At 40.7% G+C, this 15,389-nt stretch overlaps 1 protein-coding gene across 4 annotated transcripts in view; it reads right to left on the bottom strand.

Annotated features, from left to right (window-relative positions):
* Positions 1 to 15,389, bottom strand: part of FAM13C (family with sequence similarity 13 member C) — a 451,356-nt gene that overhangs the window by 106,852 nt on the left and 329,115 nt on the right. For all 4 annotated transcript variants that reach the window (XM_077258855.1, XM_077258856.1, XM_077258857.1 and 1 more), the window contains one exon: positions 9,951 to 10,007. In XM_077258855.1, the coding sequence (XP_077114970.1) occupies positions 9,951 to 10,007 (57 nt within the window). The remainder of the gene's footprint in view (positions 1 to 9,950; positions 10,008 to 15,389) is intronic.

The raw sequence follows: 15,389 nt of genomic DNA, 5'->3' as shown, positions 1-15,389 counted from the left end.
TCATGATAGCAAGCTGGACAAGAAAAACAGTGGTAAACAAATAAGCTAGCAGGGACTTAGCTTTTGCTGGAGTAGACAGGTCATCTGAAAGATCCAAGAGAGAACTGAACCAGTACTAGAACATTGACAGCTGGCATCAAGTAACGATGTAAGTGGAGTTAAATAGAGCAGCAGCCTAGAACTAAACGAGATCAGCTGAGGAAGGAACCTCAGAACCAGCAGCTCCACTCACAGCCACCAGAGGGAGTCCATGGACAGAACTCGCCGAAGTACCATTCATAACCACCGGAGGGAGTTCGAGAACAGAATTCACAACAACCAAGCCAGGAGTCAGAGCCAGAAACGGATAACAGGGAGTCACAAGGCGAATGCACAGATGAGTAAACGGACCGGGTCATACACTAAAAGGCAAATGGACGAAACAGTATGCAAGCACACCAGGGGTCAGACACACAGACAAGAACGAATGTATCACTGACAAGGATCCCCAGACAAAGGCGGGTAAATATAGCCCTCCACAAACCAAAAGGATGCCATGCAAAATTAACCCTGAAAGGACAGGAAAGGGAATCCTGTCCAGAACCATGACAACAGTGCTCTTTGCCACCCGATTCCAGACTCTTCCTATCTCAAGTCCAATCTTCAAGAGCCCTACTCCTCTTAACACCGCAGCCGCTGTCTATAAGAGTCCCATTCCATGTTATGTAGTCCCTGTGCATTAAGGCTACATTCAGATGTCCTTTTTTCATGGATAGCACATGTACCCATTATAATCTTTGGCACTGTTCACAAAAAAAAACAATGATGCATCTGTTTTTTATTTGAATTACGGATCAAAATCACATATACTATTCTAGGAGTCCATGAAAATCACGGACAGCACACGGATGCCATTCGTGTTCGAACCATGTGCTGTCTGTTTTTAACATTGTAATAGGTTGGAGAAGCTTTGGAATATTTCGGGGCTGGGGGTGGTTGGCACAGGAGAACATTACTGATTGTAAAATATTACACACAGACCAAACAAGGATGAAAATCTTATCTATCACACTGGTGAAAATTATCCTGTTTTTTTCAAGCACAAGAAAAAAAAAGGGATGTATAATAATAAGTGAGCCTACAAAGGAACCTAAGGTAACATCTAAGCAACTAAAGGTACCTCTCACAATAGCTACTGTTAATTTTCATGAGTGCACTATCACAAAAATATGACAACCTGATATTTTTTATTGGTTCTCTTTATCTACGTTAGTACTTTTGTGAAAATCTGGTGTAGTTTTAAGTCAAATTTATGCAGACATATGGGAAATTCTGAAGGGTTCACAAAACAGCAAGTACCACTGTAAATGTTATAAATCATTACTTGAAAGTGAATTGTCACTTTTTTTTATTAATAAAACATTTTAAAGATTTAATTTATTTTTAATAAAGAATAAGTATTATAGTTGTATAATTAATTTTTGCTTATTTTTTATCCTGCCACTGGTAGCAGCCATTTGTAACTGCTTGTCTGAAAAGTGTATGTGCATGGTACTTACAGCAAACATGGCATACAACGGGCTTAAGGGACTATCCAATCTCCTATGCAGCGGCCATATTAGGTGAGCAATGCATGGACTCCTTGGAATGTTGGGGAGAGAACAAGGCGCCATGATTCTGAAGTCCAATGCTATGCAGTTTGCTCCATAAAACGTATGGACCTGTAAGCGTAGGCCAGAGGGAACGGATATAGCAGTCTGCATTTACGATCTGCGGGCGAAATCAGTGAGGAAATTCAGTAATTTGAAAGTACAGCCAGGAGCTACAGCGCTCCGAAAGTACATTCTGGGGCCATGGTGGGGAGAACATCACATCTTACTGACGCTGCCCCTGACTGTACTTTCACAGCAATGTAGTCCTGACTGCCGTGGCCCAGAGATTGTAAATCCGCAGCGCTGTATCATTGCACCGCTAGAGGCCTCTAAAACATTTCACAAAGCTGCTCTTTGTGATAAGCGCCACAGTCTTCAGACAGTAAAAATCACTATTGCCCTCCTTCTTTCGCTAACACGTAAATGGTGAGGGGAGAATCGGCATCATACAAGCAATGTCAGTCCACCTTTGCAGAAATCATAATGCTACATAGCATTACTATTATTATTACTTTTCTTGGCAAAGGTACAAGTTGCTACTTCTAGTGTCCAACAGTGGTTTGAAAACTTCCACATTAATTTTTTCATATTTTCTACAATTAATAATAAAAATAACTCATAAAAAATAAAACAAATAAAATAATTACAGACTTCATTGATATGTACTGTACGCATATATTTTTTGGGCAGACAAATTCTCTTTAAAAGCAATTTTTCAGTGCTTATATCTCAGGTGCCAATTAATGATGTGATAGACATGGGAGACGCTATCTGTCATGAGTTTATGAATATGATGATAACAGGCCAAGTTTTGCACCGATAACACTGCACTGTGCAAGTCTTATGGAGTGCAAGGACTTCTCACTTTTGATATCGGTATAATACATTTGGCTGCTACAGTCTAATACAGTGTTATCTACCACATTAGTCTATGAAACTGGGTGATATGTTGTCAAAAAGCTGTGAGAATAAAATGTCCCATGGGAACGAGAGGCTCCTCTTGGCTTATTTGAAATGTAGGATAAAAACATAAAAATTGTTCAGCATCAAAATTGCTTTTGTCATCAGAAATAATCTGGTGTTGCAATAATATTTGCATTTAGCTTTTCCAATGTGGTGGCTATTTTCGAAATGTGATACAATTGCATACATTTGGCATATTGTTATAACATTTTGCCACTACATATCTGGTGTAGAAAAGTAGCTGTTTTGGGGCACCTCCAGAATGTAATGGCCAGCACAGAGAAGTAATGAAAACTTAAACAGAGTCAGAAAAAGAAAACGTAATAACAGTATATTTGTCATGTCTCGGTTTAGGGATTTGAGCAATTTCCTTTTCTTCCCTGTACAAATGCTGATGGTTCCAACTGCCTTTGCTCTCCCTTTCTTGGTTTGCTCCTCTCCAAATGTTTTCCATTTTCCCATTTTAGTTCGCCCTGTCACACTCTGGGTTGGGATTTATATGTTCACCCTTCACTGCACTTCCTTTCTGGCTATACCTCTAGATGGATTTGAATTTAGGAGTTCCAGCTCTTCAGCTAAGGGGTTAACCTTGCATGATAAACACCAGTTTAAATCCTGCAGTGAGACTGCTTGTTTTCCTTCCCAATTCATCTTCTTTTCGCCTCTTTAGGTTTCTGGGAGCCTACACTTGTTTTACTTTTGGCTCTCCTTAGCTTTCCCTCTCTACCCTACATGAACGTGTTTTAATTTTCTCACTCTGGATTTTTGTATATTCCCGCACACTTTCCTCTCCTCTAGTTGGCAGTGTGTTGTGGCCTCCCCTCTGGAGGAACGAGAAACCCCTCAATGGCCTTTTAGGTAGCCAGGTTCAAGTTGGTGTTGTTGAGTTGTGCGGCTAGGGTCTTTCTAGTCTATACAGGGACCAGTTGGGAGTGGGTACGGTGTACCCACTCCCTGTAGGAGGTCTTCCTTTTTTTGTTACCTATCAGTGAGTGTGTATTATGTTCATAACATGCTTAGCTGTAAAAACATTTTTGAAGGAAACGTCCAATAAATGGATTCTTAATGCCACAAACAACAGTGAGGATCTCCTATCGTGGGCATAGGCAAAATAGATCGAAAGATATAATAATTATATTTGAAATTTGTTGAACAAGAATTACAGAAATTCTCAAGCAAATCAAAATTTTTGATATACAAAGTAAATGTTTACAAAACCAAAAAAACATAGGCCAATACACCTCTTGGTATAAGTGTAATATGTAGGTGCACATGCACAGTGTGGCCATTAATAGACAAATATAATCTAGAATAAAAAAAAACTGCACTAAGTAAATACATAATAATATATAGTAAAAACTTAGGGTACTTAGTTAACATTTTTACTATAAAAATAAGCGTAAAAGTCATCCCACCGCGACATAATGTACCAATCTGGATGGTCAATAATCTAGTGACTCACTTCGCTATGTGCCAGCAGGCTGCAAAATAGACGGGGCAGAGCTGGACCTGGGAATGACTGTTGTACACCTGCCTTTGAAAAGTTGTATACCTAAGGTGCACAGACAAGAGGCGTCCGTCAAACCCCAAATGTGCTGAGTACAAGGAACTGAAGGCTTGCTGGCAAATAGCGAGTTACTAGAGTAGGGACCATCCTGAATAAAAATGTTAAGTAAGAACCCTATGTTTCTTACATGTGTTACTGATTACTTACTCAAGGATTTCTATAGATTTTTTTTTATTCTAGGTCATATCAACGTAAAATGTTTAATTGACATTACGATCAATTAGAGGAGAGCCCTACACTCACAAACCATAAATCCATAGATATTTATACATTTACAAGTAAGGTGAAAGTAGAGAAAATGTTACTAAACATAACACTTACAATTGTAACTTTCCAATATTGGAAAATCTAATTGAGTAAAATAATGAAAAAACTCTTTGCAGTGTAGTCTATTGAGTTAGTAGAAGAGTGCGCTTGGCTGAAGAAGCCGGAATACGGGAGTATAAGGTTTCTCCTATGGATACTCCCTGCAGTGTGAGCCAGGTATGGATTTTCATCTTCCTTGTTCTGGCCTCAGATTGTAAACAATACAAGAGCAATTCCCCAATGCAGAACAGGAGAACAACGGCAAAATGTAATTATATGGTAATATAATGAATATGAAGTATATGAGGACCACAAGAATTGATTTAGCATATGATGGGGGTGATGTATCAAATGTAAGGAAAAGTATCCAAGGAAAAAGTAGACAAGTTGTTTTGGTAACCAATCAGATTCCAGCCCTCAGTTTTCAGCAAAGGTTTACAAAATAAAAGTAACATTCTGATTGCGGTTGCCTTTTTCGTTATAGTAGTGTTGAAAGCTCTTCATTAATTCGCATTAATTCGTAATGACCATGATGCAGTAAGCTATGCAGCTAAACCTGCCACTTTGTAGCACTGTGGGACTAGGCAGATTTGTCATTCATACCCTGTCAATGCAACAGAACAAGGCTCCATTCATACCTACACAGTCTGCTCTGACCATGGGGACCCCATCATAGCATTTCACCTAAATGAAGCAAATAGAGTCATTGTATGAGAACAGCTGATCGGCAGGGGTGCAGGGTGTCGCACCTCCAACGATCAGACATTGACGACCTATCCCAAGAATAGGACATCAATGTTAAAGTCATGGGCAACCCCTTCAGAGTTATGTCGGGGTACCCATTGGAATCCAATTTGGGGGGGATTCTGACAAATACCTCAAAGAAGTGGTTAACTGAGAATATTGAGGTTCTGCATTCACACCTCCACTCCATTCAAGCTAGGTCTTAGTTGAGCCTTGTTGACAAGTTTCAGAGCCTGATCTCAGGATTGTGGAGCATCTCACACTGAGATCCCAGCAATCAGTAAGTTTGAGTATGAATCTATCATAAAAAGTGGATGTGTGGAAGGAAGCAATGCATTTGGCTAAGAACAGACCGGGCATGGTGAAGGCAGGCTAGAGGTTAGTAACATCCCAACAGCACATATGTGATTTCACATACCAAGCTCCATCATAATGAGCTTGTAATGAGATTGTAATGTCCTTCAGGGGCTTCATTGGGAACCTCAGCAGTTTTGATGGATAACATTTTTTTATGTTAAAATCACAGAAATCAAGACAGACCCTAGAATAAGTGAATGTGGCCAAGTAGTACAACAGATCCAGAAGAATGGTTGTGGCCTCCATGAAAAATGGAGAATTTCATGCTTTGCCTAGTGTAACTGATTGGTGAAGTGGCCTCGGTAACGTGTATGGCCTCGGTAAGGTGTATGGCCTCCGTGACATGTATTGCTTTGGTGATGTGTACGGCGGCCTCCGTTATGTGTATGGCCTCCGTTATGTGTATGGCCTCCGTTATGTGTATGGTCTGGGCGTTGACTAACAGACAATCTCTCTGCTATATTCAAGATGAGCCTCTGTTGAGCCTTATTCCTGGGTTCCAGAACCTTGATCTCAGGATTGTGGAGGATATAAGTGGTCAGATCCCCAGCAATGAGTAAGTTACAGTCATATGAAAAAGTTTGGGCACCCCTGTTAATCTTAAGCTTAATGTTTTATAAAAATCGTTTTTTTTTGCAACAGCTATTTCAGTTTCATATATCTAATAACTGTTGGACACAGTAATGTTTCTGCCTTGAAATGAGGTTTATTGTACTAACAGAAAATGTGCAATCTGCATTCAAACAAAATTTGACAGGTGCATAAGTATGGGCACCTTTATCATTTTCTTGTTTTAAATACTCCTACCTACTTTTTACTGACTTACTAAAGCACTTTTTTTGGTTTTGTAACATCATTGAGCTTTGAACTTCATAGCTAGGTGTATGCAATCATGAGAAAAGCTACGTAAAGTGGCCACTTGCAAGTTGTTCTCCTGTTTGAATCTCCTCCGAAGAGTGGCATCATGGGCTCCTCAAAACAACTGTCAAATGATCTGAAAACAAAGATTATTCAACATAGTTGTTCAGGGGAAGGATACAAAAAGCTGTCTCAGAGATTTAACCTGTCAATTTCCACTGTGAGGAACATAGTAAGGAAATGGAAGAACACAGGTACAATTCTTGTTAAGGCCAGAAGTGGCAGGCCAAGAAAAACATCAGAAAGGCAGAGAAGAAGAATGGTGAGATCAGTCAAGGACAATCCTCAGACCACCTCCAGAGAGCTGCAGCATCAACTTGCTGCAGATGGTGTCACTGTGCATCGGTCAACTATACAACACACTGTGTTTTTTTGCCGCCATGCATAACGCCTTTTTGTATTACCAAACAACTCAATCTTGGTTTCATGAGTCCACAGGACCTTCTTCCAAAAAGAAATTGGCTTCTTCAAATGTGCTTTTGCATACCTCAGCCAACTCTGTTTGAGGCATGCTTGAGGAAACGGCTTCTTTCGCATCACTCTCCCATGCAGCTTCTCCTTGAGCAAAGTGCGTTGTATAGTTGACCGATGAACAGTGACACCATCTGCAGCAAGTTGATGCTGCAGCTCTCTGGAGATGGTCTGAGGATTGTCCTTGACTGATCTCACCATTCTTCTTCTCTGCCTTTCTGATGTTTTTCTTGGCCTGCCACTTCTGGCCTTAACAAGAACTGTACCTGTGTTCTTCCATTTCCTTACTACGTTCCTCACAGTGGAAATTGACAGGTTAAATCTCTGAGACAGCTTTTTGTATCCTTCCCCTGAACAACTATGTTGAATAATCTTTGTTTTCAGATCATTTGACAGTTGTTTTGAGGAGCCCATGATGCCACTCTTCAGAGGAGATTCAAACAGGAGAACAACTTGCAAGTGGCCACTTTAAGTAGCTTTTCTCATGATTGCATACACCTAGCTATGAAATTCAAAGCTCAATGAGGTTACAAAACCAAAAAAAGTGCTTTAGTAAGTCAGTAAAAAGTAGGTAGGAGTATTTAAAACAAGAAAATGATAAGGGTGCCCATACTTATGCACCTGTCAAATTTTGTTTGAATGCAGATTGTACATTTTCTGTTAGTACAATAAACCTCATTTCAAGGCAGAAACATTACTGTGTCCAACAGTTATTAGATATATGAAACTGAAATAGCTGTTGCAAAAAAAACAATTTTTATAAAACATTAAGCTTAAGATTAATAGGGGTGCCCAAACTTTTTCATATGACTGTATCTCCTATCCAGAGGTTTGGTGTCAACTTAATCTTTTAAGAGTAACCCTTTAAAATAACTAGAAGCAATTGTGACATATAAAGGAGGATAATATAAAGGAGTGATAATATCAAAAGGTCTTCCAATGTATGGACCCTAATCCCTCACTTGATTGGAGCTTAGATGTTGTGTTTTCCATATGTCACCAAATATAGAACCAGATGGACAGTAATGTGATATTTACCAGATATTTACACCTCAAGACAACATACATAGTTGTAATACATGTCATATTCTTCCTCTGAGATTTCTAGTAAAAAAAACATCTCATTTAAAGGACAGGAAGCCATGATGTTCCCATGATACATTGTTTAGGAATGCAATTAATATAAGACTTCAAAAGAGTCAAGAAGGTGGAATGGTCTAATCCATGCCTTATTAATGCTATTTATACGTCTAGGAATACCACTTAATGCCTGCTTATTGACACTATTATTACATTAGACAGAAAAACGCTGCTGTCACACACCAACACGGATGATGCCTCTGACTTCAAAGCAATGGACCGAGGCCAAGAGCCGACCCGCAGAGATGACGGTTCAAAGTCAAAGTAGTTTTATAAAATCAAACCCGATTAACTTTTGTGCCGTATCCATTAAGGAAAAAGCATTTTACAGTTTCCTTCTGATGCATATTCTAAACCATTTCTCGCGTATTATTGTTTCATGATTTATCCCAGGGTCACAGTAATTATATTCAGAATAATAATGGAACCTTATTGGGCAATTCTTTGATATTAGAACTTGACTCAGCAATGGACAATAATTAAACCGAAAGAATCAGATCTAATCTTGTTGTAGTTTGTATTGCTTGGTTGTCGGTATTGTTTCCTGCCTTGTCCATATTATATTTCATTGTTGTAATTTGCAAAAATTAATGCGGCACTCAGTGCCAAGAGACAGCAACAAAAGCAAATAAAATATTAGGGTGTATAAAGACAGAGAAACGCTTGTGATGTCTGCCCTACATAAATCACTTGCAGATTAGGTACAAGTGTTTGGTACAATTTGCTATATCACAATCTAGATCAGACACAGTAAAATGCAGAACTGGGAAGATTGCACCTAGATTACAGATGCATAGGAAGTCTTGCGTAACCCCTTAGTGACAGATTCAATTTTGTATTTAATGACTGAGTCAATTTTTACAATTCTGACCACTGTCACTTTATGAGGTCATAACTCTGGAACGCTTCAATGGATCCCACTGATTTTGAGACTGTTTTTTCATGACATATTGTATATCGAGTCCCCACGGCCGAATGTTTTGCGGGTGTTAGACAAACACCGACAATCCCTGCATGTTTTGTTGCTAACAGCTGCAAAACATGCAGCCGTGGGACTCGAACATATCACTCAAGCACCCGCGATACTTGGTGAATAACCGAGCACCCTTGGCAATCTAGAGTAACAAGCACTTGCTCATCACTGCCTATTACCTAAATGTAGACAACTCTCTAATATCTGGTCATTCAGCTCACAAATATCCAACCTGTGCTACCCGTCTTCTACTGTTATTAAGGTCCTATAACAGATCCGTAATATAGACCCGATTGTCAGTTATGGGCCATTAGGGTACATCTGTGTGGCTTAATATATTGCTCTCATTCATATGGATGTAATATTATAAAGGTCGTTCGCCCAGGAAGCAATGGTCTACCAAGTGTTGAGTGGAGTCCCTACTTATTCACCTTCAATTATTCTTGATCAAAAATCATCCCTAACATCATCTGTCAGGAGACTCCCACCCCATACACCTAAAATAGTTGGATAGTATTGTCAAAAAAAGCCGACTTCATCCAGGGTAGCATCTGTATAGAGAGAACGGCTGCACATAGGACTGCTGCGTGTTGGATAGTCGACAAATTCCCCCAACCCCCCAATGGAGCATCATCGGGGTATTACATTCTCTTCCTTACAAGTATGGAGAGCGGGGGTGCTACAAAGAAAATAGACCACAAAAGTACAGCACGCTGTAGAAATTAGAAAGTGTTAAAGCAGATGAGGGAATATGAATAAATATATTGAAGTGTCAGAAAACGAACAAATTAGGACGCTGCTAACAGAAAAATACAACGTCACAAAATCTTCCCATTTGTATGATACACAGTGAAAATTAGCAGGATAGTACGGGACCCACCTGAGTTTGGAACAGATCGTTTGGTCCTCATGTAGGGAGGGGGTTTCACATTCGCTCCTTCAAAAACAAAAAAGAAACAAGTGCAAACATAAATAAAAAGTTACCATAATATAACACCATACAGTCTGGACAAAAAAAGTGTATTTTCCAGCAATAAAAAAAGTTTTCCTCTAAAATAAAGAAAACACCTTTCAAAATATAATAAATTCAGTCATTGATATAATTATGTAAAGCTCAAGTTTGGTACAACAGCTTCCAACAGAGGTTATCATTTAGATTTAAAGAATCTGGGAAGATAATGCAAGAAGGTGTTAAGAAACAACGGATTTCAATATGGCCGCCTATGTAATACAACATATTGTAACCACTGCGGCAATCATTGGTGAAAACGGATGAAACCAGACCTTCTACAATCAGCTCATTGACAGGCTAGCTTCAATTGCAAAATGGGTCTTGAAATCTACTTTAAAGGGAATGTGTCAACAGAAAATTACCATTCTGTTCAGCTTAACGTTTTATGTTAAAGGCATTTAAAAAAAAACAAGGGAGAACTGAGACATCACATATAGTACACAGTGAATTTTTGTGTTATTACAGTAGCTTTCTATAGAGATGTTACCTACAATTGTAACCCTGTCTGTGATGATAATGAGACTCCTTTAATTTACCGTATATACTCGAGTATAAGCTGACCCCCTTAATTTTGCAACAAAAAACTGGGAAAACTTATTTTATAAGTTCGAGTTATATTCGAGTATAAGCCTAGGGTGGAAAATGCAGCAGCTACCGGTAAATGTCAAAAAAAAAAAATAGATACCAATAAAAGTCAAATTAATTGAGACATCAGTAGGTTAAGTGTTTTTGAATATCCATATTGAATCAGGAGCCCCATATAATGCTTCATTATGGCCCCATAAGATGCTCCATATACAAATATGCCCCATATAATGCTCCATGCAGTTCTTTATGGCCCCATAAGATGCCCCATATAATGCTCCATGCAGTTTTTTATGGCCCCATTAATGCCCCATATAATGCTCCATGCAGTTTTTTATGGCCCCATAGATGCTCCATATAATGCTCCATGCAGTTCTTTATGGCCCCATAGATGCCCCATATAATGCTCCATGCAGTTCTTTATGGCCCCATAGATGCCCCATATAATGCTCCATGCAGTTCTTTATGGCCCCATAGATGCCCCATATAATGCTCCATGCAGTTCTTTATGGCCCCATAGATGCTCCATATAATGCTCCATGCAGTTCATTATGGCCCCATAGATGCCCCATATAATGCTCCATGCAGTTCTTTATGGCCCCATAGATGCTCCATATAATGCTCCATGCAGTTCTTTATGGCCCCATAGATGCCCCATATAATGCTCCATGCAGTTATGTCCCCACAGATGCTCCATATAATGCTCCATGCAGTTATGTCCCCATAGATGCTCCATATAATGCTCCATGCAGTTCTTTATGGCCCCATAGATGCCCCATATAATGCTCCATGCAGTTATGGCCCCATAAATGCCCCATATAATGCTACATGCAGTTATGGCCCCATAAATGCCCCATATAATGCTCCATGCAGTTCTTTATGGCCCCATAGATGCTCCATATAATGCTCCATGCAGTTATGGCCCCATAGATGCCCCATATAATGCTCCATGCAGTTCTTTATGGCCCCATAGACGCTGCATATAGCATTGTGCCACATGTAATAATGCTGCTGCACTAAAAAAAAAAAAATGACATACTCGCCTCTCGTCGCTGCTCCTCTGCGTCCTGTCTCTCTGCAGTGACTGTTCAGGCAGAGGGCGGCGCGCACACCAATACATCATCGCGCCCTCTGACCTGAACAGTCACAGCAGAGGACGCGGAAGACGAGGCGGCGGTGGAACGAAGGAAGGTGAATATGAAATACTCACCTGCTCCCGGCGCTCCTGACGCTGTCCCTGCATGTCCCACGTCTCCGGGAGCGGCAGCTTCTTCCTGTAGTGAGCGGTCACGTGGCACCGCTCATTACAGTAATGAATATGCGGCTCCACCCTTATGGGAGTGGAGTCCCCATATTCATAATTTTAATGAGCGGTACCAGTGACTGCTGTACAGGGGAAGAAGCTGCCGCTCCCGGAGACCGTGGGACATTCGGGGACCGCGCCAGGAGCAGGTGAGTATTTGACAGGCGTCGCTCCCCCTCACCCGCCGACCCCCCCCCCGCCTTCCATGACTCGAGTATAAGCCGAGAGGAGCACTTTCAGCCCATTTTTTTGGGCTGAAAATCTCGGCTTTTACTCGTGTATATACGGTAAGTGGCTAGTGTGAAAATTGCATGATTTCTAATTTTCAAATTGTGATATGAAAAATATATTGCCAAGTTAAAAATATATACAGTTGAAACCAGAAGTTTACATACACTATATAAAAAGACACATCTGCATGTTATTCTAAATATCTGACATGAAACCAGAATAAACCTTTCCCATTTTAGGTCAATTAGCATTACCATAAGTATTAATATTTGCCAAATGCCAGAATAATGAGAGAAAATGTTTTAAGGCATTTCTATTACTTATTGCAAAGTCAAAAGTTTCCATACATTTCATAAGTATTTGATACCATTGCGCTTAAACTGAATAACTTAGGTCAAACGTTTGGGATATCCTTCCATAATAGTTGGTCGGAATTTGGGCCCATTCCTCCTGACAAAACTGGTGTAACTGATCCAGGTGTGTAGGTCGCCTTGCTCGCACCTGCCTTTTCAGTATTGCCCATAAATTTTCAAATAGGATAGAGATCAGGTCTTTGTGATGGCCACTCCAAAACATTGACTTTGTTATCCTCAAGCATCTTCGTTACCATTTTGGCAGTATGCTTCAGGTCATTGTCCATTTGGAAGACCCATTTCCGCCCAAGCTTTGACTTCCTGGCTTATGTCTTGAGATGTTGCTTCAGTATTGCCACATAATCTTCTTTTCTCATGATGCCATCTATTTTGTGAAGTGCACCAGTCCCTCATGATGCAAAACAACCCCACAACATGATGCTGCCATGTTTCATAGTTGGGATGGTGTTCTTAGGCTTCCAAGCTTCTCCCTTTTTTCTCCAAACGTAACGATGGTCATTATGCCCAAAACGTTCAATTTTAGTTTCATCAGACCACAGGACATGTCTCCTAAAATAAAGATATTTGCTCCTGTGTGTATTTGCAAACATTAATCTGACTTGTTTATGTTTCTTTTGGAGTAATGGCTTCTTCCTGGCAAAGTGGCCTTTGCCCATGTTAATACAATACTAATTTCACTGTGGATATTGAAACAATCTTACCAGGTTCCACCGTCATCTTCACAAGGTCTTTTGCTTTTCTCCTTGGTTTGATCTTCACATGTTGGACCAAAGCACGTTCATCTCTGGGACACAGAACCCATCTCCTTCCTGAGCGGTATGATGGCTGGACATTCCCATCTTGTTTGTACTTGCACATAATTGCTTGTACAGATGAACGAGGCACCTTCAGGTATCTTCACCTTCTCTCTCTCTCTCATTATTCTGGCATTTGGCAAATAGTAATAACTATGATAATCCTAACTGACCTAAAACTGGAAAGGTTTATTCTGATTTTGTGTCAGATATTGAGAAAAACATGCATATGTGTCTTTATACAGCGTATGTAAACTTCTGGTTTCAGCTGTACAGGTCCTTCTCAAAAAATTAGCATATAGTGTTAAATTTCATTATTTACCATAATGTAATGATTACAATTAAACTTTCATATATTATAGATTCATTATCCACCAACTGAAATTTGTCAGGTCTTTTATTGTTTTAATACTGATGATTTTGGCATACAACTCCTGATAACCCAAAAAACCTGTCTCAATAAATTAGCATATCAAGAAAAGGTTCTCTAAACGACCTATTACCCTAATCTTCTGAATCAACTAATTAACTCTAAACACATGCAAAAGATACCTGAGGCTTTTAAAAACTCCCTGCCTGGTTCATTACTCAAAACCCCCATCATGGGTAAGACTAGTGTCATGAATCCCCAATGGCTAGGGATAGCACAGGATTAGCAAAGTATAATAAATATCGGACGAGCTCTAGGGTGATGGAACCTGGGCTGACCGCTGCCCTACGCCTGACAAACGCAACTAGAGATAGCCAGGGAGCGTGCCTACGTTGGTTCTAGACGCCACGCACCAGCCTAAGAGCTAACTAGTACTGCAGAGAAAACAAAGACCTCACTTGCCTCCAGAGGAATTAACCCCAAAGATATAGTTGCCCCCCACATGTATTGACGGTGAAATGAGAGGAAGGCACACACATAGAGATGATGTATATAGCTTTAGCAAATAGAGGCCCGCTGAAAACTAGAAAGCAGAATGACACAAAAGGGGACTGAGCGGTCAGCAAAAAACCCTAATCAAAAAAACCATCCTGAGATTACAAGAACCCATGTGCCAACTCATGGCACATGGGGAGAACCTCAGTCCACTAGAGCAACCAGCTAACAAAGAGACATTCTAAGCAAGCTGGACAAAAAAAAACAAACAACTGAAAATCAGCACTTAGCTTATCCTGAAAGATCTGGGAGCAGGTAGGCAGGAACCAAACAGAGCACATCTGAACACATTGATAGCCGGCAAGGGAAATGACAGAAAGGCCAGGTAAAATAGGAAACACCCAGCCTCTGATGGACAGATGGAAACCAAAGGCCGCAACCCACCAAAGTCACCCAGTACCAGCAGTAACCACCAGAGGGAGCCCGCAAACAGAATCCACAACAGTACCCCCCCCTTGAGGAGGGGTCACCGAACCCTCACGAGAACCCCCAGGGCGATCAGGGTGAGCTCTATGGAAGGCGCGGACCAAATCAGTCGCATGAACATCGGAGGCGACCACCCAGGAATTGTCCTCCTGACCATAACCCTTCCACTTAACCAAATACTGGAGTTTGCGTCTGGAAACACGAGAATCCAAGATCTTTTCAACAACATACTCCAATTCTCCCTCCACCAGCACCGGAGCAGGAGGCTCGACCGAAGGAACAACAGGCACCTCATACCTCCGCAACAACGACCGATGGAACACATTATGAATAGCGAACGATGCTGGGAGATCCAAACGGAAAGATACAGGGTTAAGAATCTCCGAGATCCTATAAGGACCGATGAACCGAGGCTTGAACTTAGGAGAAGAGACCTTCATAGGGACAAAACGAGAAGACAACCACACCAAGTCCCCAACAAGAAGTCGGGGACCCACGCGGCGACGGCGATTAGCAAACTGCTGAGTCTTCTCCTGAGATAACTTCAAATTGTCCACCACCTGATTCCAAATCTGATGTAGCCTGTCCACCACCACGTCCACTCCAGGACAATCCGAAGACTCCACCTGACCAGAGGAAAAACGAGGATGAAACCCCGAATTACAAAAA

This window comes from Ranitomeya variabilis, chromosome 4, assembly GCF_051348905.1.
Source record: "Ranitomeya variabilis isolate aRanVar5 chromosome 4, aRanVar5.hap1, whole genome shotgun sequence".
NCBI lineage: Eukaryota > Metazoa > Chordata > Amphibia > Anura > Dendrobatidae > Ranitomeya > Ranitomeya variabilis.
Note: the sequence above shows the minus strand (reverse complement) of the source record. Positions and strands in the feature narration are given on the sequence as shown.